Here is a 27,895-nt window from a genome sequence, read left to right as displayed (position 1 = left end):
GGTATGTTCAAGAGTCCGTTATCTTTTGTTTCTCTCCTGGGTCTAAACACTTACTTGAGTGTAGAGACTCCATCCGGAGTGGTGGGCTTGTTGAAGCGCCTCATGTATTCGTGCATCTCAGGAAAGCTCTTTTTCACATAGTCCTCAGCACTGCTCTCTCGAACTGTGCCGAAGCGAAACCCCAGAGACGAGTGATGGAGTGAAAAGAACAATGAAACATGAATTGATTGTGTGAGAAAAGTTTAAAAACATAATCCCAGCACTTAAAAAATGTACCAGAAAAGATTACACTATCATATCATATCTAAACCAAACCACAACCAAAACATTATTTTTTTAATATTATTTTTTTTTTTTTTGTGGAAGAAATTAAATTATACCTTTATTTAGCAAGGAAGCATTAAATTGATCATAAGTGATGATAAAGACTTTTGTCCAAAAATGTCATACAAATAAATTATGAGAATCCTGAACAACATTTTAATTTAAAAAGAAAAGTTATTTTAAATTGCAATAATATTTTACAATATTACTGTTTTTAATGTTTTTTCAAATAAATGTATAATTTTACCTGCAAATCTACAGTACTGTGAAAAGTTTTAGGCACTTGTGTAAAAAATGCTGTAAAGTGAGGATGCTTTCAAAAATAATGTCATATATAGAATTTATTTATCAATTAACTTCTATTGACTAAATCAAATCAACATTTGGTGTGGCCACCCTTTGTGTTTTAAACAGCTTTTGTCCTTGGTACACTTGCACATAGTTTTTCAGGTAGCTTTGCAAGAAGGTTTCTTCAAGCGTCTTGGAGACATTGCTACAGTTCTTCTGGATTTAGTTTGTCTCCGTTTATTTAAAGAAAAAAAATCATATCATCCCAGATGGACTGAATGATGGTGAGATTAGATCTCTGTGTGGAGCACTGGCTGTTGTTAGACTCCATATAGATACATTGATTATTGCAAATAATGGCAAAAGGAATGTTTGGAAATGTAAACTGATATTTCCTTCTGCCAGTCTACAGCAAAACATAGAAATTCAGTAATTCAGGATGAAATGCAGTGTTTTACCTTGACATCATGAATCCCTGACACCTCCTCAAAGGTCTTCTCCCCCACCATGACAGCTGCTAGGTTGGCTGTGTAACTGGACAGAACCAGCAGGCAAAATATGGCCCAAAGGTTCATGAGGAAGCGGCCCGTCCAGCACTTCGGAGTTTTACTGGCAACGGTCCGGCCAAACAGGATGGCATAGCAGAGGTTCAGGGCAGATGAATAAGAAAAGACCCTGATGCGGTTGCGTCCGTGCGGAGTCATGCCAAACGGACTGTTCCACTCGTAAAGGGTGATGAAAAGAGCAGTTATATGCAGTGCCACAAAGATGCCCACCCACATGGACCAGTGAAGCGGCCACATGAAGGCACCGATGGGTGCAGCCGTGTCCTTGCTGCGCACCAGGATCCCCAGACTGGTGGAGAAGAACGGGCTGGTGAAGTCTATCACTCGGCTTCGAGCGGAGTTGATGCTAAAGCTGGTGACGGCCATGTCCGCCTTGCCACTGAGCAGGTCGCCCACCAACCCAGTCCATCTGCCTCCTTTCCATGCCCCGTACTTTCCATCGCCTACGATGTAAAGGTCAAACTGGAAGTGCATGTCCTCAGCTAACTTCTCCAGCAAGTCGATGCAGTATCCATAGCAGCATTTCCGCATGTAATTTGGCAGTGAACTGCTGTTGGTTTGCTCCAGCTCTTTGAACAGCTGGTTGAGGACTTCTGAGCTGTTGGTTTGAGGGTCAAGGCACAGTTGACCTGCCGGACATTGGCCCTCCTCGTCCACCTCCCGTGTGAACACAAACGGGTGCTCGACCAAGGTCACGACCCGCACTCTGCTCCCTGCCACTGGGAGTCCTGCTTGCCAGCGGCCGCCGGGCCTGATCTCTGGGCCGTCCTCCCAGTGGTGTTGGGTCATGCCTGGCCACAGGACCTGTTCTTCCAATTCCAGACGACTCGACTGCCAGCTTGCCACAGTGACCCAACTTGGCTGGCCCAGAGGGTCTCGCTGTAAACTCCATATGTGGAAGCGCTGGGAGGTAAGGACCCTGGAGAGGGAGCGCTGGACTCGCACCGGGCCTGTCAGCCCCGTGAAAGAAGTGTTCCATAAGAACCTGAGCACAGCAAGGACATGAACATTGTGAGGGGAATATATATGCATCAAGCAAAAGCAAAGACAGTGATGAGATGACAGAGCAAAAAAATCTGCTGAATCTCTAGCGAACTGAGTCCTACACCTGAGCCAAGGGAGATAACTAGTGAAAACAAGTGAAAGGAATAAAAGCAGGGTACAAAAGGGATACTAGATAGGAAAGAGAGCAAGCAGTGAAAATAAAAAGCAAGTTTAAGTTTATATACTGTTAATATTATTGATGGTTAATTTAATTGGTTTATATGGATTAAGTACAGTAATTCCACTGTTGCTGACTGCATTAGCTTCATATCAAATATGACAAAGATACATTTACCTTTCATAATTAACCCTATAAAGCCTACTGTTTCATATTTGACATTCACATTTCTAAGGCCTCTAAATGATCAACATGTTTAAAATTTTGATGAAAAACCTTTTATATGCACTCTATTACTGCACATGCCTTCTGCACTCTAAATGATTGTTCATACTTTTCTAGTGAGGCCTTTTCATATAAATCTAAAAACATCAGGTTGTAGTATTTTTATTTTATTTTTTTATTAAATATAATAACCACTTTTATATTGTTAGCAATATTTCAAGATAAACTTTTACTGGACTGAAAAAATGTGATTATCCATACATAATTTTCTTTTTTTCTTTTTCTTTCTTTTTTTTTAGAAAAATCATGTTAAAATGTGAGTATCAAATATAACACGACAGGATTTTGAGGAGTGTTTATTTGTACATCTCTCAATCATTTTTGTATTGGACTATCACTATATGTTTTTTCCCACCACAATAAAAAAAACTGCTTTGATCAAAAAACTAAGAATTTAAATATCTTACAAAGACATATTTTTGGGAAATACAGACTGACAACTGATATTTATATGCATTTTTTGTAAGTAGTACGATTTAGTACAATTTGGGCCTCTGAATAAAACTGAGGACCTCCATATTTTCCTATATATCATACTATATGAGTCATAAAGCCTGATCAAATATGATACACAACAACAACAACAAAAACAACAAAAAGCACATATCCAAACTTTTTTTTTAGATTTTGTCTAAAGGTTCAATATACTGTTCTATTACAAAAAAAAAAAAAAATCCTGACTATTATTTCATATTTAAGGCATTTATAACTGCAGGTGATTCATTCAGAACCAATGAGTCTTTGTGGGTGTTTTACAAAAATTTTAATAAAATTATCAAAACAAGACCAGCTAAGAGTTAAAAAGTGTCAGCCTTGTGTGAAAATGTTATTTGCTCTGTCGATCAAAGCAGCACGGGTTTGCACACAGCGCTCAGGGAATCTGCATCTCACAGGCATGGCACGTTTTGTTGAATGACCACAGAGAACAGCCTCTGATTCACAATACATGCTTACAAATGCAGAGGTAAGGTGCAGTTTACCATTTTTGTGTAACTGATGATTTAAATCCATCACTGTATGAGTGACAGAATATGTGGAACACTAAATCCATGAACTAACAATATCGTCATCAATAAAGAATGATCTTGCTTCATTCTTGCTTCAAAAAAATATTTTTTTTATATATATACATACACATGTAAATATTTTTTAAAATATATACATGTATGTTTGTGTATTTATATATACATAATTAATATACACATATTTTATAACATATAAACTTTTATTTTGGATGTGATTAATTGCAATCAATCGTTTGACAGCACTAATATGTATATATATAAATGTGCATATTAAATAAGGATTTGAACTCAGGTCCCTTTGCATACTAAATGAAAATTACACCTCTAGACGATCTTGTCTCACTGTCATAGAAAAAAGTGCCACAACTGTCACTCAGTGACCTCGGAAATAAAAATTTAGCGCATGGTGTGTCTGCCAAGATTTCAATAATTATTTCTTATTCAAGAGCACCAGCTATGTATATATTCACAGCAGGAGAAAAAAATAAGAACAGAAGGAAATATAGATCACTCTTGAAGCACACACTGAAGTTCAAGGCTTTCTTCAAAGGCATATGGACAGAAGGGCAGGATTATGACCTGAGTAACCTGAATCACACTAAATCTTTGGAACCAACATATGACCTTTGACAGCCCATGCTGAGCTGCCACCATATCAGTTCTGTTAACATCCATCAGAGAGTAGTAAACAAACAAATAAATAAATAGAGCATGGTTTATAGGTGAAAAACCCTCTATGCCGCTCCGGATATTACACTCTTGTGCTGTTCTGCATAGATCACATAATTGTGATTTCTTACAAAGCCTAGCCACACTGCTTTTATGGCAGAATGTATGCCATGAATTACGTAGTTCAATGATCGATTTTTTCAATAAATCAACTTGGGATGTAGAGTAGTCAAAGGGCTGCTGGGCAATGTCTGGGTCACAGAGGGAAGATGAAAAATCCCAAGTGAAAGAAGGCTTGTGATGTGTGGCTAAATGAGGCCGTAAATGATATGCCCTCTGACCAAAAATAAACACACACATCAAAAAAAACAAAAAAAAACAAAATAAATAAAAGCAGAAAAAACTGATTGCCTGGATCATTAATTTCTCCTGATAGCCCTGAGTTTGACCCGTTGAGAACACTTTATCTGGTGTGAAAGCAGAAGTTAAAAGACAGGAGATAATGTGTTAGCAATGGCAAAAAAGCTGATTTCCTTACTGAGATTTCTTTCTGTGTGACTATTATTAAATGTTCAGAAAGCATTAGCACAGCAGAGGAACAATAATCTGTGTGTGTTGTGTTGTTTTCAGATTCACACATGGAATGTGTTTAGACATATTGCTCGAGTGTTACATGCAAAGTAAATACATTTCTTAATATGGGGTTGGGGTGTGGGGGAGGGTTGTGTCTCACACTGTGAGGTGAATATTAAAGACTGCATCACTGCTTTCAATCCAGTGGAACATCTCAGGGGTCCGCTGTCACACATTTTTTAAAAGTTTACTTATCTGAGCAAGACTCATATAACAGCGGCACTTTAATCTTACATCTGAAGGTGCTTTGCTTTTTTTTTTACCACGAAAAAAAAAAAATCTAATTTGTGGAAGTGAGCAGATAGATAAGGCTTCGTCCAGCCTTCAGTGATAAGAGTTCTCCAATAGTATGCACAGGGACTTCAATCCAAGAAAACAATCCAAGAAAACTCTTTGTTTTCCAGTTATATACACCTTAATTTTTTTGAAGTGGAACAAATTCAAAACATCAAAAAAGCATTTCTTAAAGATTTTTAAACCTTTTTTTTATAACTAAGTATATATAAAATATAAGTACATTGATTTTGACTGCACTGACTAAAATGGCCTGCACCGGATGAGAAGAGAACTTGAACTGAACTGAGTTGAATAATGACACTACTGTCTTCTGTAGAGCTGCTACAGAAAATATTTTTACAATAATAAAAGCAGCGTGAATTAATGATTCCATTTATTTTTTCATTACGAAATTATACCATTTATTTGTGAAAATAATACCAAATCAGTATAATAATAATAAGAATTCCTTCTATGTTTTTAGCTTGGATGAGAAATTGTAAATATTTAGTCCCTCAAGGACCTACACAACAATCTCTATATTCTGTGATACTAATAGACAAGCCTTTCAGCCTCTTTCACGAACACAATGCATCAAGCTGAGAGGCAGTGGACAGCTGTGAGCTCTTGACATTGACCTGGACACTGGCATTGAAGATGAAGAAAGAGCCTGGCGACCTGAATGCAGAAAGGTTTTTGTCCTGTTTATGGAGGTCAGTCAGTGAAGAGGATGCAGAAGTGTCACAAATGGCTTCCACATTGATGCGAATGCATCGTGTAACTGCTAACTTGACGGTTTATGTAAATGCACACAAGGATATGGTTTTGATTAAGGAGGTATAAATGTATGAAAAACACCCCTGAGTCAGTAAATTGCATTTTAAAGTCTCCGGTGGCACCATCAGGAAAATAACTTTCAGAAATGAAACCATACTGTGGCCGAGACAGAATATTCCTGTAACTTAGTACTAGTGGCTGGAATACTAATATAGCCATTGGAGAGTCCTTGGAGAGTATTTATTACCTTATAATTCCCTTAATGTTAAGCATGCTTAATATGTCTGCACACACTAAAGGTGAATTTAAAGCTCGAAATGACTGCACAGCGTGATCAGATAAATTCATTCTTGATTACGAGATAATATAACATTTTTAAATATTGACAGTGTTGGTGAAGTTAATTTAAAACTGTAGCTGGATAAGTAACAGGATACGCATATTCTACATCAGTTAAGCCAGCCACAATAAAGTAACATTCAATAGCTAGTAAGACTAAAAAAGAAAAACATACTGAAAATCATTTTAATAATTTACTGTTTTGAATAATTTACTATTTTTAAAAAATCCAATTATAGACTGTATATCAAAATAATGTTTAGAAGATTGTATGAAATTAAAAAGCTTTATACTGGGTTTCATATAAAAGTTATAAATAAAAAAGAGCTCTTTATTAAATGTAAACCATTAGCAGTGACATTTTGCAGCAAAAAAGTCTGCATTATATGTCTGCTCACTGCATCCTTAAATTGATGTGTCATGACACAGTGCTTTAATTTTTGCTTTGCACACAATAGTGTGACCTATAATATTTGACTCTTTGAGACACATATATTTTAGTGCATAAGATTGCACAGTTATTTCCTTCACTAATGGCTAATTCTGAGACAATCTCCAGATCCCCTGTAGATAATTGGGTTTGAAGGCCAGGGTTCCATAAGCCACACGTCAAATGCAAATTCCACATTAATCAGAAATGTGAAAGATGGTAAATGGGGTGAAAATGTGTGTTTTCATTTTCAATTTGAATAGGCTGCACACACATGTGTAACCTATGGCATTGGACTCATTTTAATAAATAAGACCATGCATAGATGTTTCTTTCGCTAATGTCCTATTGTGATACAATCTCCCGCTTTATTGTGAATAACTGGACTTGAATGCAAAGGGTTCACATAAGCCACGTGCTTGTCAAAAAATTTCACACTAATCAGAAATGTGAAACATGATAAATGGGGGGTACCTGTGCAATATGTGTGCTTTCATTTTCAGTCTATGTAGACTGCACATATTTCTGTAGACATCTGACTCTTTAAGTGGCATAAACTTTAATAAATAAACCATACATAGTTATTTTCTTCACTAATGTCCTATTCTGACACAATCACCAGCTTTATTGGGAATAACTGGGCTTGAAGGTCATGGGATCATATAACCCGCACACGTGTCACATGAAAATTGCACACTAATCAGAAATGTGAACCAAGGTAAGTTGAGGGGTACCTGTGCACAATGTAGCCTATTAGTTATAATGTGACATAAACAAAATTGATGTAGCATTGCTAAATCTCATTATAACTAAAATGGCTTGTTACTTGAAATAGTACTCTGTTTGTGAATTGTGGCACTGTTATAAAATGTAGTTAAATAATAGCATTGCTGTGTAATAAGCTACTTAGATGTAAACTGCTATACTTGTATGCTTACCTGGCAAGGTATTGTCCAGAGGAGGGCAACTCATGTTTATTGGGCTTGTCGAAGCAGTTCACCATGTTCTGGATGAGAGCCAGGTCTGGTCTCACCATGGTCGCAGCATATACAGCCCTGCCAATAAGCTGCAGGGTATCTCTAATGTAGAAATTTAGAGGCTTGCGATTCACTTCTCCATAAGCCAGAAGACCCAGGGGAGAGCCAATAGAGTGTAGAGAATCCAGACTAAGTGGATATCCCATGATCCAGTGCATGGGGGGCAATGCAATGCTCAACTGGTGGGCTCTGTGCAGCACTCTGGCTGTACATTCAGGATCGGAGCCGAAAAGCACCACAGAAGACGCCGGAGCAGAAGGAGTCCTGCCGAGGAGCTGCAAGAGGAGCTCCATCACCTTGTCCTCGCTTAAGTTTTCCTCCAGTCTGGACAGGTTGAGGGTCTCCCACAGGTGCCAGTGGGCTCCATTCAAGCCCAGATGGCCCCGCTGTTCAAGCTCTTCCAGCATTCCCGTATTCCCACCTCCCGGACAAAGAATGGCCGCTCCACCCTGCCAGCCTCCCTTTAACAACACCGCCAACAGCAGCTCTGAAAGTCTTGAAGGGGGCGTACGTGTCATCATCTGTAAATGGAAGCGGTTCTGAAAGCAGAAAACATATACAGTTAGGTCTAGGACTGCACGATTAAGCGGAATAAAACCAAAACCGTGACGAAAAAGTGCAATTTAATTAAACAAATATATGCAGAGTGTGTTCCAGTCTAAAGCATGGCACTGAAAGTGAAAAGTGAAAGTGACGTGACATACAGCCAAGTATGGTAACCCATACTCTAATTGCACCGCGAGGAGGCTTCCAGAGGAGCTGTGAGCGAGGATACACAGGTGTATCCTTTGCGGAAGTGTTTTTCATTGAAAAACCTAACGCACGTATAAATTCTTCTCCCCATTCATATCTGTCGTAATAATTTTAATTTATATTTTACCTTTACAGTTCAAATAAACCATACATGTCATATATTTCAAACAGGGCATCTTGCTTCATTAATATTTACTATGAACGTCTTAAATAACAAACTTTAACAACATAAGAGAGGATCCCTTTAGCACAGCTGATGATGCTTTGTAGTGACACTAAAGGGAGCGAAGATATCTAATTTCACTTAATTCAATTCCTCCAGCCTTGCGTCTTTTTCTTGCGTCCTTCCCTCACGTCCAGAAGGGGTGGAGCTAAGACCACAGCTATTCAGAGTTTAATTTCAACCCTATAAACACACCTCATACAGCTAATCAGGCTTATTTGAAAACTACATGTGTGTGTTGGAGCAGAATTGGAACTAAACTCTGCAGGGCTGTGGCCATCCAGGAATTTGCACCCCTTCTTTAGAGTCTTCCTAATCAAAGGTTTGAAAACATTTGAAATTTAAGAAATTAAACAGCCTTAAATATTTTAAATCACAATTTAATTGTAATAAAGTTGCACTGTAAAATATTTTTATTATATTTTTAATACTTGTTTAATATATTAATTTAGTAATAATAATAATAATAATCAATAAACAACAACAACATTATTATTATTATTGTCAATAATTTTTTTTGGCCAAATAATGCAGCCCTACAAACAAGCCTAGAGCATTTGAATTGCAACTACAATTTTTATAAGTAAGAAAGAAAAAAACACAAGTGCACCAGACCTGTAGCTTAGACACATACACACGCACGCACTTTACACTGCAATAACAATTTATATTAAAAAGAAATAAAGAAATAAAATCGCAATTAGGTAATGCAACCCTGTGTTAGGTCTTCACACTGACTCGTAAAAACAAACATCATGATAAAATACAGATATCTTCAGGATGCAAATGCATATTGTATTCCCTAATGACTATACGTTTGAATAAGTAAGTGGGAAGTCTTGGGAGAGTGTTAGATCTCCCGTGACTTCCATCTCCTAAAGCTGCCTTATAGGCAAATAGAGGAATATATTACTCGCTCTGAACTTATGATGACCTCATACTCAAGAACACTGAACACAACTCTTGTTTTGATGCAATCTTGGAAACATTTGAATCACTTGAATAAAAACCGAAACACTAAAACAGTGAGGAAGAACCGTCAGCTCTCATCTGAAATAGCTCCTGGCCATCTTTACACAGACACTCTGCTGTTTTTGATGTGGACTGACAGGGAGGCGTGCATGAATGTGCTGTGAGAGTGAAAAATTGGATGCCTGGGTGTTCTGAGGGGGAGAGCAACTGTTTGAACCTAGTGGGGTGCTGCGAGTGAGCAGCACGGGGCTGAGGCACTGAAGAGGAGTCCCCACGCAAAGTTAAAACCTGTGTGACTAGAATAACATTACCACCAGCGGCTCTGACACGTGTCCCTGTGACTTTCACTGCTACGAATTAGCACACACACTGACGACTCCATGTGGTGATGCCAAACCGGATGAATTTAAAGGAAAAAGATTAAAACACGCCATTCATTTGGTCTCGAAGTTCTGCTCTGCTGAAACAAAAGAACAAGGCTTCAAAAATTAGAAATGGACCAAGGGGGTCCATATGGGAGCTGAGATACGAAGAGAGAACAGGGCAGGCTTATCTTTTATTTACCAGTAAATCCAGGTGATGCCAGGTGAATAGCAAACAAGCAAGCAAGCAAGCAAACAAACAAACACCTTCTATGTGAAGGCAAACTTTCAGCCTTGAGGCCTCTCATTGCTCAATCGATCTGAAAACAGCTGCTCCTCCAAACAATACCTGCACCCTGTAGGACTTTAGCCTTCTCACGTCTAAATGGATCCACAAGCTGACAGCATCTGAGCAGCGTGAGCTGTTTGATTTGTTCGCTCCGTCTTGGAAGTTTAGCAGGATATGTCTATTTCCATTTCCACTTTTCCCACACCTTGCGAGCAATTTTCACAATCTGTCTCAACACGAGGGGGAAATAAATGGGTGCTGTTTTTTTTACCTGACATCTCATAAATGGTCCAAAGGCTGTAGAGTAACATTTCATTAATATCTAACACAGCAACATGAAGGTTTTGCAGACTAATACAAACAATAGTTTGGCCATCAAATTATCGTGCAGGTGTGGAGGACAGACGTGCTGAATCTATCTGTCACTCTCACACAGCGACAGCACCTGATCCATAAACAACCCATAATTGAGCAGAGAAATTGGAAATTACTGCCTATCTTCCTGAAACAGATGGCTAAACTCTAGCCAAACCCAATGATTTCTGCTCTGATAGTTGATGAGTTTGTGAGGTACCTAACTTTGAAATTATGGTCTGTTTTATGCCTTAATTTTCATGAAATCTACTATTTCATCAGAATTAAAGGCTAATTTTGAATAGCTATTAATGGTAAAATATGTTTTTAAAGAACCAGATGGTCTATGACAACTAGCAGCAGGGGCTAATGGGGCATTTCTAACCAGCCAAATCCCAAGCCCTTGGGTCTTGCTTTTAGAAAGAGCATGAGAAAGCGTAACAGAATGAAACAGAACTCAGGTGTCAAGACGTGTTTCTAAAAGCAACACTTTTTTAACCTGACATGCTACAAACATTGGTCAAATCAGACGATCTGAAGCCCAGTAGTAATTGACATTGACATTTATACAGTAGGTGCATGCGTTAACAGAAGCAGTGTTTTGATGCAGTGCTTTAATAAAGATGAATTTAAAGGCCGCTTTCCTGAGTCAAGGTGTTTGCAATGCTAAAATCTGCTCTGAGAAGAAGCCAAATAAAATAAAATCTAAACCTTGTCGACCTCAATAATTCAGTAATTGGTTTATGGGCGACTAGTCAACCATCCTGACTCATCCCTACTCTGTAATCAACTTTTGGTAATTCTTCATCTTCTTAGTTCCACAATGTTGTGCCAAAGTGCTTTAATGTCATAAAGAAATTGCTTATCTAGATATAAAATTCTGCCTCACAATGTTTTGAAGAAAAGAAATATGATGGCAGAGAGAAATGTGAGGGAAAGATACATCAATACTGCTTCTCCTCTATTAAGAGCGACAGTAACTTAATTAAGAAAGACCATTGTGGGAACCGGTAAAGATTTGCAAACGTGAATGATTTTGAAATACTTACACAGGCTTGCAAAAAAACAAATGTTTAATTACGAATGAAAATGAGGCTCTCTTCAGGCCTCTGACTGATATCTGACGAGGATCATGTGGGGATAAAGAAGTGATTTATGCAATATATCATCATACATATAAATTGTTTTGTGTATTATGACCTGAGGAGTGATTTATGCTCATGTATCTAAACTATTTATGCAAATTAGTATATCAAAAAAAAGTATTTAGCATAATTAAAAAGGGTGAGCAGCTTATATATGTGATGTCAAGAGTAGCTATCATGCTTTATAAATTGTTCATGTGGCTTGAAAGCAATGCTTAAATACTTGCTCAGTCTGCCATACTGAGTGGCGTCCCCACTGTGTTTAGTTAGACACATCATTAGGCATAACAGTGTCTTAGCAAATGTGTGACATCCCAAGTCTCAAACTACACCCGAGGCTCACTCCAGCATCAGATAAGCAGAGAGATGGCAGCTCTTCATAATCGCTGCATTATCATCAAAGTGCTTCATGTCTTGTTTTACATTTCTGATCTGCTATGATAATTAAAAACATGAAAGAAAAGGAAACCTTTTTAACCCATGTTAAAAATATGCTGTAATATCCAAGCCACCATGCATGATGACATTTGACTCTTACCCATGATTATGTATAACTGTCTTATATTCATTCTAAATATTCATAAAAAAAAGTAGGCACAAAGTACCCTGATGACCTTATACTAAAGTCCGCATCTGACAGACACTTTACAGTCCCATAAGGCCACAGGATAGGATTTGTGAATAGCAGTGAGGCGACACAACTGATGCTGTAGGTCACATAACAATGACAAGAAGATGAATGTACTACATTTGGATTACATTCATACTACACGCATTTATCTAGAACATACATTTTTAACGTTCTTGAAGGACGTACTTATTACAAAGTGCCTACTTTGAAGGAATGCAATTTCAGATTAAGACGTTGTGTTTTTCTTTTTTTCTTTTTTTTCATGACAATGTAAATTCAACATGGCTGATGAAAGTGGTCAAGCACAAAGCATCACTACAATGTCTCCCTTCGCTGGGCATTAATTTGAGAATATTCATTCAGCTCTACTGTGAAAATTTCTTATATTAAATATTATAATAGGATAATTAAATAATATTATGCATAATTATAAAACATATTGTATTTTGTTTTTATATTTTGTAAATCTGCTCTAAGACGACCAAAAAAAAAAAAACATTCTGAATTATTAAAATTGTATGGTAAAGAAATATTAATTATTATTTATTTATTTAGCTTTGTGCTGTAATCATTTTGCATTATAAGGTTAATCAGTTGCTTTATTGATTTGGTATGGTTAGGGATAATCAATTGCACTGAGATCGGAATGCTAACTGAACTGTGCATACAGTATGTGGTCCAGGAATCAAAACTTTATGGTGTAATGATGAAAGGGAAACCAAAGCCAAGAAACCCAAAGCTCAGCTCTTTTAGCAGCTGCGAGTGTGAGCATTTTGCCCCAAACTGTGATTGTTTTCCTCTCCAAGGGCAGAAAGTGTTTTGTTATATGTTTTTATTTTTTATTTTTTTTTACTGCTGCTGATTACATTTTTTTGTGTATATCACTAAATCACTGTCCTCTGTGCACCGCTGCGTCCAGTTTGCATCTGAAGTATAATGGCATTTCTGTGTTATTAAATGTTAGCTGCCTAGACTATGACCTGTTATTAGTCTTGATAACATTTCCAAATCTTGTTTGCTCCATAGTGACCCTAATATGACACTGCAAAAATGTCCCATTCCGTGAGTGAAAGGAAAGCCTATAAATGTATAACTCCATAGGAAAGAAAACAGCACTGTAATGAGGCTTTGAAATCTTTGAAAAGGCTATTTTTTTTACACTTTATAATAGGAGCGATCACTCACATTAGGCCTGGTGAATAGTGCACTGTGCACTCCCACTGGGCGATAAAGTAATATTTGAAAATGAAAGCCATTTGGGGAAATGTGAGTTTATGAATGAGGTGATTTACCAAATGATCCTGTCCAAATTCACCAGAACAGAATCTTAAACATCCAGCAGCGCACGCTAGAGGAATGAGTCCTCTGTGAAGGTGCTAAAGCTGTCAGAGAGCAAAACATTAAGTTTAACCAATTCTTTGGACATTAGTTTGACGTATTACTCGAGAAATTAGATTACTATCATAAAGCTTCATCTATTACTTTTTCTTTAAATGGAAAGTGCAACAAAGGCTGACAAAATATGCATGGCTGCCTGCTTGGGAATTAGATACGCTATTTCAGATATTCCAACAGTGAACTTTAAAATGTCTTTAGAATAAACTTTTGCAGCGGCTTTTCGTGCAAAGAAAAGTTACAGTTAATTGCAAAGTCAGTCCTTGAGGAGCTGTGATTTAGAGCTGTGCTTATGGCCGTAATGTTGACAAAGCAGGATTGCACTCTCAGTATCACTCAAAGGTCTGGGTCATCCTCACAAGGTTTGGTTACAGCCTCTAAAGTTGTTAAAGAGGTGTTATTCTGCCTCCATGCACCAAACAGTAAAGAAAATATAAAAAAAGACTCATCTGCCCTCCACCCGTCTTCCATTGTTTGGCCAAACAGGTAGCCCCGCCCCAACCTCTTGTCATTGGCTGAATCAGAAACTGACATGTTGGATACACATTTTCGAACTGCTTATTCTTGTGTCTGTAATTTTAATTGGGATAGAAAATATTTTATCCCCTTTACCAACATTTTTTAAATACACATTTTACAATTTTAGGACACTGTGATGGGGAAAAGCACTTACAAAATATATTTGACATTTTTAGTTCTTGTCTTAATTATTTAATGACACTAAAAGTTAAAATTCAATATAACAGAACACTGGTAAAAAAAAAAGGAATTTAATATCATAATTAGATACCTTTGGGAGAGTTATCTAAATAATTATCTACAGACAAAATAAAAGTACAATGAAAATCTAATTATATGTTCCTGCTGCTCATCCAAAAAGTGCATACTTAATTGACTTTTGTTAAGTCAGTCTGATAAGAAAAGGTTAACGTTAACTTTTCTGTTTAATTGTAACAAGTTTGAATGCTATTAGTGTTCTGATGGCCAGACGAGATCTTTTCAGCAGATATAAAACGGACACAGATTAGCTGCCTTCCCACTGGCCTCTGACACCTCTACCAAAATAAGCTCCTCAGATACAGTAAATCTACACATAAAGTATGCTTGGGAGCAATTTTTTCAAACCAACATGCCCTGAATCCTGAATTCTCACACTCTCTGGAACAGTGTTCAAAAATCCTTTTAACTGTGATGTAAATAAATGTACAGAGTCGTGTTAAACTTTCAGATCGCTAAGATGCTCATTAGCATTACTTCCATGAGTCGTGCGCTGCATTTCGCTCAATTAGCAAGTAAAGCACTAGGCAGTGAGAGCTGCCATCCACAGTCAGCCTGAAGTGCACTGAAATCCTTTCTCTGTACAGCCTGGCATATGCAGCCGCTCGGCCCAGCCTCATCTAGACGCTTCATATGCAAAGCTGCTCTCAGAATGTTGACTGATAGCATTTGAAATGTGCAAAGGACATCACAAGTAAAGAGTAATCTTTTCAGGCTTTATGCAAAAATATCTTCACTGAAACACGCTATCTGATTCAAAGCCAGGCCGGCGGTAGGCCTGCTCCACGGTGGGCTTCAGAAAAGATCCTAATATATGATGCATGATGCGTAATGTGTCCCAGGATTAATGACATGAATAATTATCCATTAATAATTGATAAAATTGTAATTAACTTGAGAATAAATTTATGATTTAAGTAACCCTTTTAAGCCTGACCCATGAAACAATACAGTTGATGGTATAATAAACTATAATATAATAAACTATGATATAAAAGATATAAACTGACTTTATAATTGCTAATGGTTGAAAAGCCAATTATGATCATGGTCTGTGATAAAATGAGAGGAATTAACAAAATATTGTTCCTTCTATGAGTGACATTCAATTTAAAACCACAGCTTTAGAACAGCTGCTTTTAAGCTCATGTTCCATTTCCTCAGTTTTGGAAAGAGCCATAGCACCTCTCTGTGTCATCACTGAATTTCCCTAATCCAAAGACTATTGGTCTGTGCTTTGCAGATAATGATGATTTCATGCTTGGATCAGTCATCCCTTTTCAAGTTCTGGTTGACATTTACATGGTTTCTGCTCAGAAAGAATAACATTTTGCAATCGATGTCTGAACACGACAGGCCTGAATCCTCCTAGGAGGTTGGGATGCCAAAAAACAGAGTCTGTTGGTGGGCGGAAATTTATCAGGCTGAGTCGAAATTAAGGCCTCTGGTTGATGGCTTTGGGAAGAGTATATAACTCCTGAACAGGACATATGAATATAAAGATCTAAAATTCAGCAAAAAAGGTGATTTGATGGATATATTGCTTTGAGGCCAAATCAATGAATTCTAGAGAAGGTGTATCATTTAGGACTAAAGGCAGATAGCGGCAGAGCTAGAGTTATCTTTGTAAGTCTTCTGGACTGAAGTATGTTTATTCCATGAGACTCTCTTATAGTTCAATGGGCTTTGCAACCTTTTTATGCCAATAACCCACAGATTTGATTATTTGCTTCCAAATTTAAAAGCTGCTATTTATTCAAATTAGGGCTGTTGGTTTAATGTGTTAATTTGGTGTGATTAATTCTGGGGAAAATGATGTGTTAAAGTTATTAACCCATTTTTAATGTTAGACATGTTCATCTTTTTTTTTTTAAATTGAATGCAATTGCCGACGAACAGGATGCAGGATGACGACTGATGTAGCCTATGGAATACATTTATGTGCACCTAAAATTCAAGATATAAGGGCCACATATTGTTTTTTTTTGTCTTTTTATATCAAATGTTATAGTTTAGTAATATCACTTGAGCAAGAATGCGTTTCACTAAATAAAATCATTTCAAACAAAGCCACAGCACAACTGTTGTGCCCTTTCCGAGCAACACACAGTAGCACAGTAGCATTAACTCAAAATACCTTACAGATAATTTTTTATAGCTTGTTAAAATTGCCATTTTTGGGTTTGAGCCAAAACAGACAATTTTCATGTGTTTCCCTTTAAATGTAAATGAGCTTGTGCTCCGGGGAAGAGGGTGGAGCTTCAAGAGCTCCGGCAATACAAGTGCTAGCCTTTGCAAATAAACACTCCAATATTAGTACAAGCCTGTTATCTTTACAGAAAACGCACTCAGTATAAAAGAAAAACACACTATATTAATTACAAAAAAAAAAGCACTTTATGAACACACAAACATAAATACAGCGAGAATAAAAAATAACTCATGGTGCCATAGCCCCACTTGTGGTTATGAGCTTGACTAATTCCAGCGGTCAACTTCACATTGCTTTCATATGCAATTTTAACTCCGACTTTCCTATTCACGATCATTCTGGTAGCACGTGAAGGCAGCATCAGTGAAAACAGACAGGCAATGGTAGCTTTAGCAACATTAGCCTTACAGAGTGCTAAGAAGCTCTTTCAGAAAGGCAATTTGGAAAACAAACGCGTGATACTACTTCTGGAGGTGTAGCTGGATCACAAACAGTTGGCACTGCTTCATCATTCAGGAGCAACTTTTGTGCAAAATCTGCTTTATACTGACCCTCAATCACAAAGCAGTCCGGTGTAAATGAATCGCGCAGACATACTGTAAAACGAATTTCGGTAGAGTTGATGGAGCATTTTCTTCAAAAACTAACTCTATTTCTAACTGTAAGAGGGCATTTTAAAAGCAATAATTTTACCTGTCAAGACTTTGTATTATCCTCATGAAGAGCATCTAAATAATGTTTTATTTAACAAAGTTTGGGAGGAGCACATCAGATACTTAGCCTAATTAACACAAGAGGAGCCCACTCAAGTCAATTAACACTAAGAGGTATAAATACAGCAGGTATAAATATACCTTTGACAGTTTATCTGCATCCTCCACTGCCCCATCTCCTCAGTTCCAGTTCTAACTACACATATATGGGGGAGTTCTCTGGGTTTGGGCTGTTCCTGAGCTCGGAGCCCTTCCCCGGACAGCACGGCAAATATGCATTAATACTCCATCTATTTATATGTAAGTGTGAACTCGTGAAATCCTCATTAAATCATGATCCAGTGTTTCATAATGCCTGTGGTTTTAAAGGTGAAGCTGTAAATAAATGTGGGCAGTTGACGTCTGCTCCCTTTAGTCCTCTGTGTCATCTATATGGTGGAAAAATAATGTTGGGGATGTCAAAGAGTGCAGGTCATGTTTTCAGATTCCCTTGAAATGGCAAACGGTAAACGAAAAAAAAAAAAGAAAAAAGAAAGTTAACAAGAATTCTGATAGCCAAGCAATGTGCATTTAGGGAGCTGGACAGCCTTGCAAGAAGGTTCAGGGAGGCACAAAAGGTAATTCAGCACAATGTCTGCAATCATCAGCAACACAGAGCCAACAGTAAGTGAGTCTGACAGAGCTGAATAAACACTTCCATGTGGCTGTCGCTGTGTATCCCCAGTTAACACTGAGTATCTATGAAGACAAGCTCCATATTGCACTGTAACTGCAAAAACATTAAAAGCTTGAGGTTGACCCAGCTTCAGACACATTACAAGACTGGGAAAATATTTTTTGGTTATCTGAATGAGGGCAGATATTAATGAATCTGAAGATGAAAATTCTGCTGCTTCAGAGCAAAACTGTGTTAATTTCTCCTTTCTCAACTAGCATTAAAAACAATGAAAGCTTTGACGAGTAATATAAATCCTACAACTGCTCATAAAATAAATAGAACTAAAAGGGCTGAATATTCTCAGTGCAATACAAGTTAAACTCAATCACTAGCACTTGTACTATAATGGTGATTAACAATTAGGTTGCCTTAAAAAATAATTTTATCCTAAAAAAGCAGAAATCTGGGTTACAGAGAGGAACTTACAAATCCATAAACAGCAAAATCACATTTTAATCTGTGACTGTGATGACGGGTTTCCATAGTTATTAACATCACAAATCTAGCAAAGTTTTTTATATTTTCAATCTATAACACTTTACTTTGTTTTATATTACATTGGCATTAAATTACAGAAAACTAATTAACGCTGTGTTTCTAATACCACGGCTGAGGAAGCGACAGCAAATTTGACATCTTTCTCTCGTTTGATCAACATAGTCAGTCTCTCTATATTTGTTACTCTTTTGTAAGATCATAGAAATGATGGATTTTTTCTTTTGCTATTGAAGCACATGGAAATGCAAAAATTATATTTGTTGCATAGTTTCCGTTCACCTACAATGACGATTTCCGCATTTGAGAACCCCAGAATTGTGAAAAGGGTCCATTGTAGCCACAAGATTTAAACAATATGTGTTCAAATAATTTTGGTTTGAGAAAAATAACTTACTGAGCTTTTCTTTTTTCCTTCCAGATTTGTTTTTTTTTCACTTAACTGGTTTTAAGTTAAGTACTAAGCATAGATAAACATTATACAATATGTAAATATGCAAATAAGTTATTTTATAAAAGGATTGTAAGGCTTGTAAAGCCTTCAAAAAAAGAAAGAAAAAAAAATTTGTGGTAGACATGCCACAAATGTTGTCAAATTAACATAATTATTCTGTATACCCTTAATATTCCTTTTAGTGCAAGAGTGTATTTTATGAACTGATGCGAGTTGAATAAGGCTGGATCTCTCCCACAGAAAGTGAAATTCCTCACCTACAGCTTAACTGAGGCAGAGGCATTTTTGTGAAGCTGGGAGGGAGTCTTTGCTCTGATCAGAAGTGCATGCGCAGTTATTAATAAGCATGATAGCAGAGCTGCGTTTGTGTGCCTCATGCATGATGGGAACGGTTGTCACATCTTCTGTCTTGTTATCCAGCCGAAGTCTTTTTTTCCCTATCCCTTCAAAAAAGGGGAAGATAATTGAAACATACTCATGAGAGAGTTGGGTGAAAGAGATAAGACAAAACTAATGGAAATAAAATGTAGAGGGAGAAGAGATGGAAAATGACTTACAGAGAGACTTTGACACACAAAAGGGAACTTTGCATCAAAAGTACCCATAGTGCTAAACTGTAATACCCACTTATGCAAATCTCTCCCCCATTCAGAATAGATGCCATTTGCAGGTTCCCATGCCAAAACGAACGGACGCTGCTGTTTCTCTCTCAGTGTGTTTTCTCCATCATCAAAGCAATCAGAGTGGCTATAAGATTGCAGACTGAGATACAGACCTAAACCAGAGCCAAGCCGAGTGGATCCTTCAAAGGAAAATTTATTTAAAATGTCAGTTAGATGATCTAACTGATAAAAATCAACAGACTGTTCATTGTTTTGCTATGAGCAGTGAAGTGTGCTATGATTAGCACAATGAAAACAGCAACTAATATTCATTCCATAACAAAACAAGAATTAGCCACTCTGGAGAGGCATTGTTGGCATGAGTGCAGCCTGGTCAGTGCTGTGCTCACCACAATGCTGCCAACAGCCAAAATAAAGACAATGAATCATTTCTGTCATGAGATCTGAACGCCAGTGAGATTCGTTCAGTGAGGCGCCGTATTCAGAAGCAAAGTGAAAACTCAATCAACTTATATTGAGAGATCAGGCACCATTTCAAAGTACACCTCGGGCAGAAAGAGGGTTGAATTTTCAAAGACACACATTTTAGAGAGGAAATAAGGTATAAGGTCGGGGAAGAGTCATAAGTACCTCAGGGTGCAGTCGTACCACTTATTGGAAACAGACTTTTAGATTCAATTAAACTCTCATATTCTTGCAGTTGCATCAAAATAGAGAAAAGCTAGTTTCTTTTTACATACACCAACACAGAGACTCCAAAAAACATCCCTCAGCTTACTTGCTCAATTAGTTTTGATGGGTCAGAACATTCTCGGCTTACAGTATATGGGCATTAACCCAAATCCAGACGGTATTAAACCACATATGCGGCTGTGTATTAAATCGTATGAATTTGCTGGGGTGCTGTAATGCTAAGAGCCTGGCAACACTGAGCCATCTCGGCCCCGTAAGCGCAGCTCGCAGCATTCTTCCTCACCTGGCTGATGCACCACGCTGTTCCCGCATCCTTACTGTCACAGACCTCAGCGGCCCATCTGTGCTTATCTCAACCCTGCACATGTGGGAGATTACAGACCATCTCCGCCAGGTATTTCACACGTTATTTACACCCTTGGCCTCCATAATGGAGCAACCCAGGCTGCAGACAATCACAGCAGCAATGCTCCGATGATCAGCATTGTGCTGGCTGGGAATAGGTGGTGACTTGCATGCATGTGTGCATGGCATTGTATCAACAGAAGGAGTGTAGACCACCTCTATGACTAATAAGTGCTTGTTCTCCAGGTGCTTTTAGAAATATTTATTTTCTGCAGTGCACACAAATGGGTAATGTTGTATGGTTTACTTCAGCTATGCATTTTACAAGCTACACTGCATATGTAAAGAACAGTCAAAAAGGTTTTGTGCTCATTTTCCATAAAATTATGCACAATATGATGGCACTCCATTTTACAATGTGAGTTCTGATAATGTATCTACTGTTGCATATATTTCTTTGACTTAGGGGCCATTTACACAGAACATGTTTTAGTATTCTACTGCAATAATTTTCCTATGTAAAGTAAAAAGAAGTTAAACTGAAAAAAAAATGTCTGCATATCAAAATATTAAATGCAAAAACACATTCTGAGACTTTTCACAATTTCACATGTCTGTGTTTGGGCTTTCCAGACAGGCTCTCTAAGTGGTGAAGATTTTTTCAGCAACTCTTGCTGCAGGTTACATTGGTATGCCAGTAGGTGGCAACAAGTGACTGCCTTTATGAGTGATTCAGTGAATCATTCATTCAACCACTTCATTCAAAATGTTTATACCAAGACAAGTGAATCATTTAGGGATTGAATCATTTGCTTAACCAACTAAAAACAAATGGATTAATTCAGGAATTAAACAAGTGACTGGCTATGTCAGAAATCGCATACTCTCCGAGTAGGTCATTCTTTTGAAAAATAATTAATTTGCAACTGTTAAAAAAAAAAGAAAGAAAGAAAAAAAACATGTTCTGTATAGTATGAATGTAATCTGGATGTACTACATTCGTCATGTGACCGACCAGCATCAGTTGCGTCACTATACTGCCATTCACAATTCTCCTACCATGGCCTTATGGGATAGCAAAGCATCCATTAGAAACACACTTTAGAATCAAACCAGAAAAAGTAAGGTATCCGTGTATGTTTTGCCTACTGTTTTATGAATACAGTGAATTTGGACAAAGGCTACTACTCCGTTCACACACTGTTTTTCACCTCCTATATACTAGGGAGGTATGCAAATTTGGATGCAGTCACTGTCTTTATGAGGGAGTCATTGAATTGTTCAAGTTATTTGTTTACAACACTGATTCATTCAGTAGTAGAGCTGCTTTACATCTGAAACTGAATTCATTTTATAACTGATTAATTTTACAACATTAACACTGATATTTTCCTGTTTATTGATATTAACCCCTTTGGAACAATTTGTATTATATAAAGCACTATATGCACTACATATATATGTTGCACAGAGGCGCACAACAGTAAATTCTGCTGTGGCTTCGTTTGAAAATATTTTCATTATCAGAGTGAAATACACAAAGTAACTGACAATATTGTGTTTGAAATATAAGTTATTCAACATTAGCTTATTTTTTTATGAAACTGTTGTACAAAATCAATATTGCACTGTCTCAATATATGAATATTCATCTGATGACTTACTGGTTCTCAGCCCTGGTTTACAGATTCAGAATGTACACTGTAAAGAAACCACAGCTCTGTGGTTTCAGTTTTCCAAAGGTTACTCTTTTCCATGATTACGGCAAGACTGCAATGGCAAAAGGTCACGCTATAACATAATGAGTGGGCATCTACAAGATAACAGTAGCTTTACACAAATTAATGTCTTCAGTTGGTGTACATTTGATCATTCTCAGTCCACTCTGAATGTTACGAACTGGAGTTACTGAAAATAAACATTTGGACAGTCTCTACAGCCCTCTTGAATTAAGGATTCATTAAGCTTAATAACCTTCCAGTGGTTGTCCACTGGTGAGCTAACAGTGGGGCATAATTGAGAAAGGCCTTTGGATTAGAATGTGATTTCATTCAAAGGGACTAAATGAGTTTTGCATGTGCTAATCTTTCTTCTGTGCTTGGGAATATTTGCTACGGAAGGGAGACAAGTTAATGAGCATTCAAGCATATATGAGCAGAAGAATTTTCCTGAACGAAACAGGCCCAGCATATTTTGTCAGCAAACAAAATTATTTAAGGCACACTAAGAATATGGTAATCTACCATGTGTTTGATTGGCTCTGGTGCAAATATAGTCACAGAAATGAAAAAAAATATATATATATTTCATGGGAATCACTCAAATTGCAAATTCAGGCTAGTGTTCGGCAAAAGACACCAGTGGATGGCTATTTCATCTGTATAGAGAGCCGAAAGGAGGCGTTATTCACCAAGGATAGAGAATATTGCTTTTGAAAAGCATTCAGACAGCATAATATCCTGGGGTTGCGTCCTATAATATTATATAACGTCCCCATGTCGCCCAGAGAAATTTATAGCATTAAGTATATCTTTTAATTTGTTAAAGTAATTTGGAAAGTTAACGACTCCACTGTGATGGCATGAGCCAAGCCTTGCTCTGTCAGGAAAAAGATGGGCACTAATGATTTCACACTTCCTGAGGGCTGTCAAAACGAAGCAATCACAAATATTTTGCTAATAATTTTCATTAATCACAGAAATGGCCTTGGTTATGTTTTCACCCTGGCTAAGAATAACACTATTTATGAAGCAGATTTAACAAGCAACCAGGCCATAAATGTACAAGACACAAAAGCCTTTGACTGACATGTTATAAGATGTAGGCTAAATCACACTGTTATGAATGAGCATCTTAAAAGATGAGTCTCTCTGCTGACCTGCTGCTCATTTTATGCAAAATCAGGGGTGCCTTTGTTCCTTTGTGTCCATATGCTGGCAGAGTTTGAAGGGAGGGAAATCTTTTGAGGTTTCCCTGCCAGGAGAAACTGCTGCAACTGGCTGCACTGCTGGAGACAGAAACAACTGGTGCGACTGGCATCCGCTCTGTTTGCTGCTTAGAATACTAACGAGAGCCAGCGCGACTCAAACCTGAGCCCTAAACAGTGTTAGGATTGTTCCACTGGAATACATCAGGACCTCTGTGTCCGACCCCTGGACAAAAACACCCAAAATACTTGCCACAGGCCTAAGTCTCTCTATATGTTCCACTCAACATATAAAATCTTCTTGGGAACAGATGGAACCATTTGAAAACTATCAGGTTTCTGCCAACCAGCCTCCTGAGGAAGCATCAGAAATTGTAAAACTGTGTAGAATCTGGCTAATAATTTCATGTCTGGCTTATAATTTTATAAATGACAGGACTGGCATCATCTGGTGTCTGTCAGCAGGTTCTCTTGTTCTCTTGCATCTTCAATTACTTTCCACAAACACTGCACAAAATGAGAAAACATAGACCTACATTTGCCACATCTATCAGAGTGACTAACACATATACATACTGTTTTATGTTTTATGTTTTAGAGTTGTTGAGCGTTGACCTTTGTTTCATGCATTTTATATTTTTTTCCATTCTGTTTGCTTTTTATGTTCACCATGTTAAATCAGAATGTCTAAAAAGGAAATAGGCATGAGAGCTGGCTTTGGAAGACACCATAATAATTAATTTGAAATAATCAATTTGTTTAAATTTGAAAACATTTGAATGCACAAAACTAGTCCATGTTTTAAATTGGTGGTGGCTACGTGACTCGATGTACAAGTCATTAATTTACAGTTTAGGGAGAAATTGTAGATTTCTAACTACTTTATATGTTTAAGACTAATTTGGGAACATTATATTAAAGTTTGACACACATTTTGGGGGAAAACCCCTGAAACAAAACACGTCCCGGTTGTCACGGGCTTTATGTTGATTATGCCTCAATAACAAGAGCGACAGTTGTAGCGGAGAGTAGGCTATAAACGATGTAACAAATAATAAAAACAACCAGTATTAGGAAAATGTATATCGAGACCGAAAACAGAAACAAGACCGACGCCGGTACAGTTTGGCTGTATCTTCCTTAAAATGTTAAGAGCGCTTTGGATAAAAGTAAAGAAAATTAGTTTGCTTCTCACCTGTGTCTTAAGAGGTTCGCCCTGTTCAATGATGCTGATGAAAGGTATTTCCAAAAACGAGGACATGAATTCCACTTGTATGAGCTCCTCGTGGCTCTGAGGGAACGCAAGCACAGCCGAGACTCCCTGAACAACGATATCCTGACACACGCACCTGAACATGGACTCCGGGTCTCCATTGAGCGGCTCTCGGGACAATACTTCCAAGCTTAGATTGTACGGCAAGAAGTTGTTTCCACTTTGCCGGAGGTGGACCAGGGCGCGGTTGAGGGCGCCCTGTATCCTGGACTGCTGGCGGGTCGGCAGGAGCGCACCCAAGCGCACTGTGTGCCCAATGCGTGCCAGGATGTGACAGGGCTGGGGATGCAGATGACAAGGGTAAATAAACATCTGGAGAGCGACCTGGAGCCCGACGTGAAGGTATGCCAAGAATCTGGAGAGCACTAAATTCATCCTGCTCCTTTCGCAACTGGATTGAGGTTTCGTCACAAGATGGCATCGCTTTATTCATGTCCAGTTGTTCTTGTCCTTAATGGTTTTACGCGTACAGCCTGATGCAGCCTCAGTTACAATGCAAGTAGTGCAACCATTCCGTCTACTCCAAGTGTTGAAGGCGAGGAGGTGCCGTGCGCGCCGTTGAGGGAGGAGAGGAGGTGCTGTGCCGCTTGAGATCTTCTCAGCATCACCGAGCTCGGAGGGAGGACAGTTGTGGCCACGCCAGGTTTGCTAGAAGATCAGATTATGGAGAATTTAGCTTTCCCAAAGGTCACTTAAGAAACATTATTAAATGTTTTCAAAACCTCACTTAAATTAAATAGTAAAGGGGCACTCAGTAATTTTTGTTTATTAAAAAAGTTTTAAACATAAGTAAATGAACAGCATTTTAGGAAGAAATATAATTAAAATACGATTACAACTCCAGGGCACTTTTCCAGAAAAATATTTTATTGTAGGCATGCTACATGAAGTGGGTCTCACCCTCCTGGCCGCTGCCATGTTGACATCACATGACCAGTTGTGTTATGCAGTTGAACACGTTACTGCTATAATAATAATAATAACAATAAAATTAGATTTACTTTATATTCCTCTTTGTTAATTCTTTTCCCAATATATAAAGTACAATGGTCAAAGCTACAGCAAAGTGCCATCTGTATATCAGCACAAACTTCCAAAAACATTCAAGAATATCCAATATATTGCTATTAAAACAACAGATTCTTGTTAGTAAAGTACTTTATTGCATCCTGGTGTCAGTATAGTCCAAATCCACTTCTATCGGGACGAATAAGAGCCAGCTAAATGCAAAGCTAAAGCTAAAGCTCCCAGAGTGCAGATATATATATATATATATATACGTATATATATATATATATATATATATATATAAGTTAATATATATATATATATATATATTACGTTAATGATTTGAGTGAAGTCTTAAAAAGAGATGAGGAGGTGTCTGAGGCAGAAAATGCCTTCTGAATTCAGAGGGTTTGGCATAGTTCAAGGACAATACCCTATTCATAAGTTATTTAATTAAATAATAATTCCATGGGAGCAGGGATGCTCTGTTCAGTAGAATTAATTTACAGTGGCCTTTGTTTGCTATAGAACAGTAATCCAAATATATTAACTTGTCACTCTGTTTGAGCGCAAGACTGAAACGCAGTGTAATAGATTTTTTTGTTCATCAAAAACAAGAGTTACTGTACAATCCTTTGATTTAACCAGACCATTAGTTTATTTGAATCAATTTTACATTTTAATATCCCAAGACCCCCTTTTTTCAGAGCATTTAAATTTGGTACTGTAGGCACCGTAGGCATTTTTTCACCACTGGGTGGTTAATATGTTGCAATAAACTCATTAAAATATACTTTTCCCCTTTAGTAATTAATCAGAAAATGTACTTCTGCCATAAACTTTCACAATGCTTCCAAAACAGGAATGGAGTCTGAAGAAAATGATGCACATATGCATTCAGCCGAGGAGGGAATGTAGAAATGTGACTAGAAATATGAACAATGTGACATTTCCTGTCTGACAAGAAACATATTAGTTCTGCAATGCATGAAACTGTTTTTAAGCAATTACTTGTGCATTTCGGAAAGCTTCGCACCCTCAAATCCATTTGCTGGTAATAATAGCTTGGATGTCAAAGACTAATTGAGGATTAGAGACTACTGACTGAGTAAAAAGCATATGAACCGTTTCAAAATTTCGGGCAGCATGTTCTTTGTGCAGCAGTATTTTTGACAGTTTATACTGTATGTGCTACAGACATCTTATAAAAATGACAGTTTACTCTATACAGCCCATACTGCAGTATGCAGTCTATTTCAGAAACAGATCTATCGTTTAATCTCTTTTCCTGTTCTTAACCACACCTCAGTCATTTTGCCTGAACAACTTCTCCAAAAACCATTTGTGTTTCCGCTTAATGGTCATGTATTATGATGTCTGTCTGATGTCTGACACTAACATGTAACCAGTGTTGCTTGTTTGATTGTTTTTTCAGCTCCATCGCATACAAACCCACATTTCAGAATATTTCAGAAATGCAGGTGATTTTAAGGGTAAATCAAAATTTCACAAGACACCTACGCAACTGTCCTGTCCTGACACATGGATCTCTCCAAATGGTTTTCAGCATTGTCTTTTATTCACCTTCAAGCTGACTCAAGCGGTGAGAATAAATATTCATATATGTCCTTCTGATTTTCTTCCAGACGGCTCGTATCACTGGACCCTCCCAGTGGTCAATTGTAGTCAACTTGATTTAATATAGAAATTAATGGATTACACT

General features: G+C 37.6%; 1 protein-coding gene across 1 annotated transcript in view; it reads right to left on the bottom strand.

The window, feature by feature from the left end:
- Positions 1 to 26,335, bottom strand: part of LOC109049128 (glutamate receptor ionotropic, NMDA 3B-like) — a 38,142-nt gene extending 11,807 nt beyond the window's left edge. The window contains exons 1-4 of the mRNA XM_042773702.1: positions 25,087 to 26,335; positions 7,713 to 8,350; positions 1,072 to 2,163; positions 56 to 201 (exon numbers count right to left, since the gene is read on the bottom strand). Of these exons, the coding sequence (XP_042629636.1) occupies positions 56 to 201; positions 1,072 to 2,163; positions 7,713 to 8,350; positions 25,087 to 25,539 (2,329 nt within the window). The 5' untranslated portion in view covers positions 25,540 to 26,335. The remainder of the gene's footprint in view (positions 1 to 55; positions 202 to 1,071; positions 2,164 to 7,712; positions 8,351 to 25,086) is intronic.
- Between the last annotated feature and the right edge of the window lie 1,560 nt (positions 26,336 to 27,895).

Source organism: Cyprinus carpio, chromosome A2 (genome assembly GCF_018340385.1).
Source record: "Cyprinus carpio isolate SPL01 chromosome A2, ASM1834038v1, whole genome shotgun sequence".
In the NCBI taxonomy this organism is placed as follows: Eukaryota; Metazoa; Chordata; class Actinopteri; order Cypriniformes; family Cyprinidae; genus Cyprinus; species Cyprinus carpio.
The sequence above is the reverse complement of the archived record's forward strand: the minus strand, read 5'-3'. Positions and strand labels throughout refer to the sequence as shown.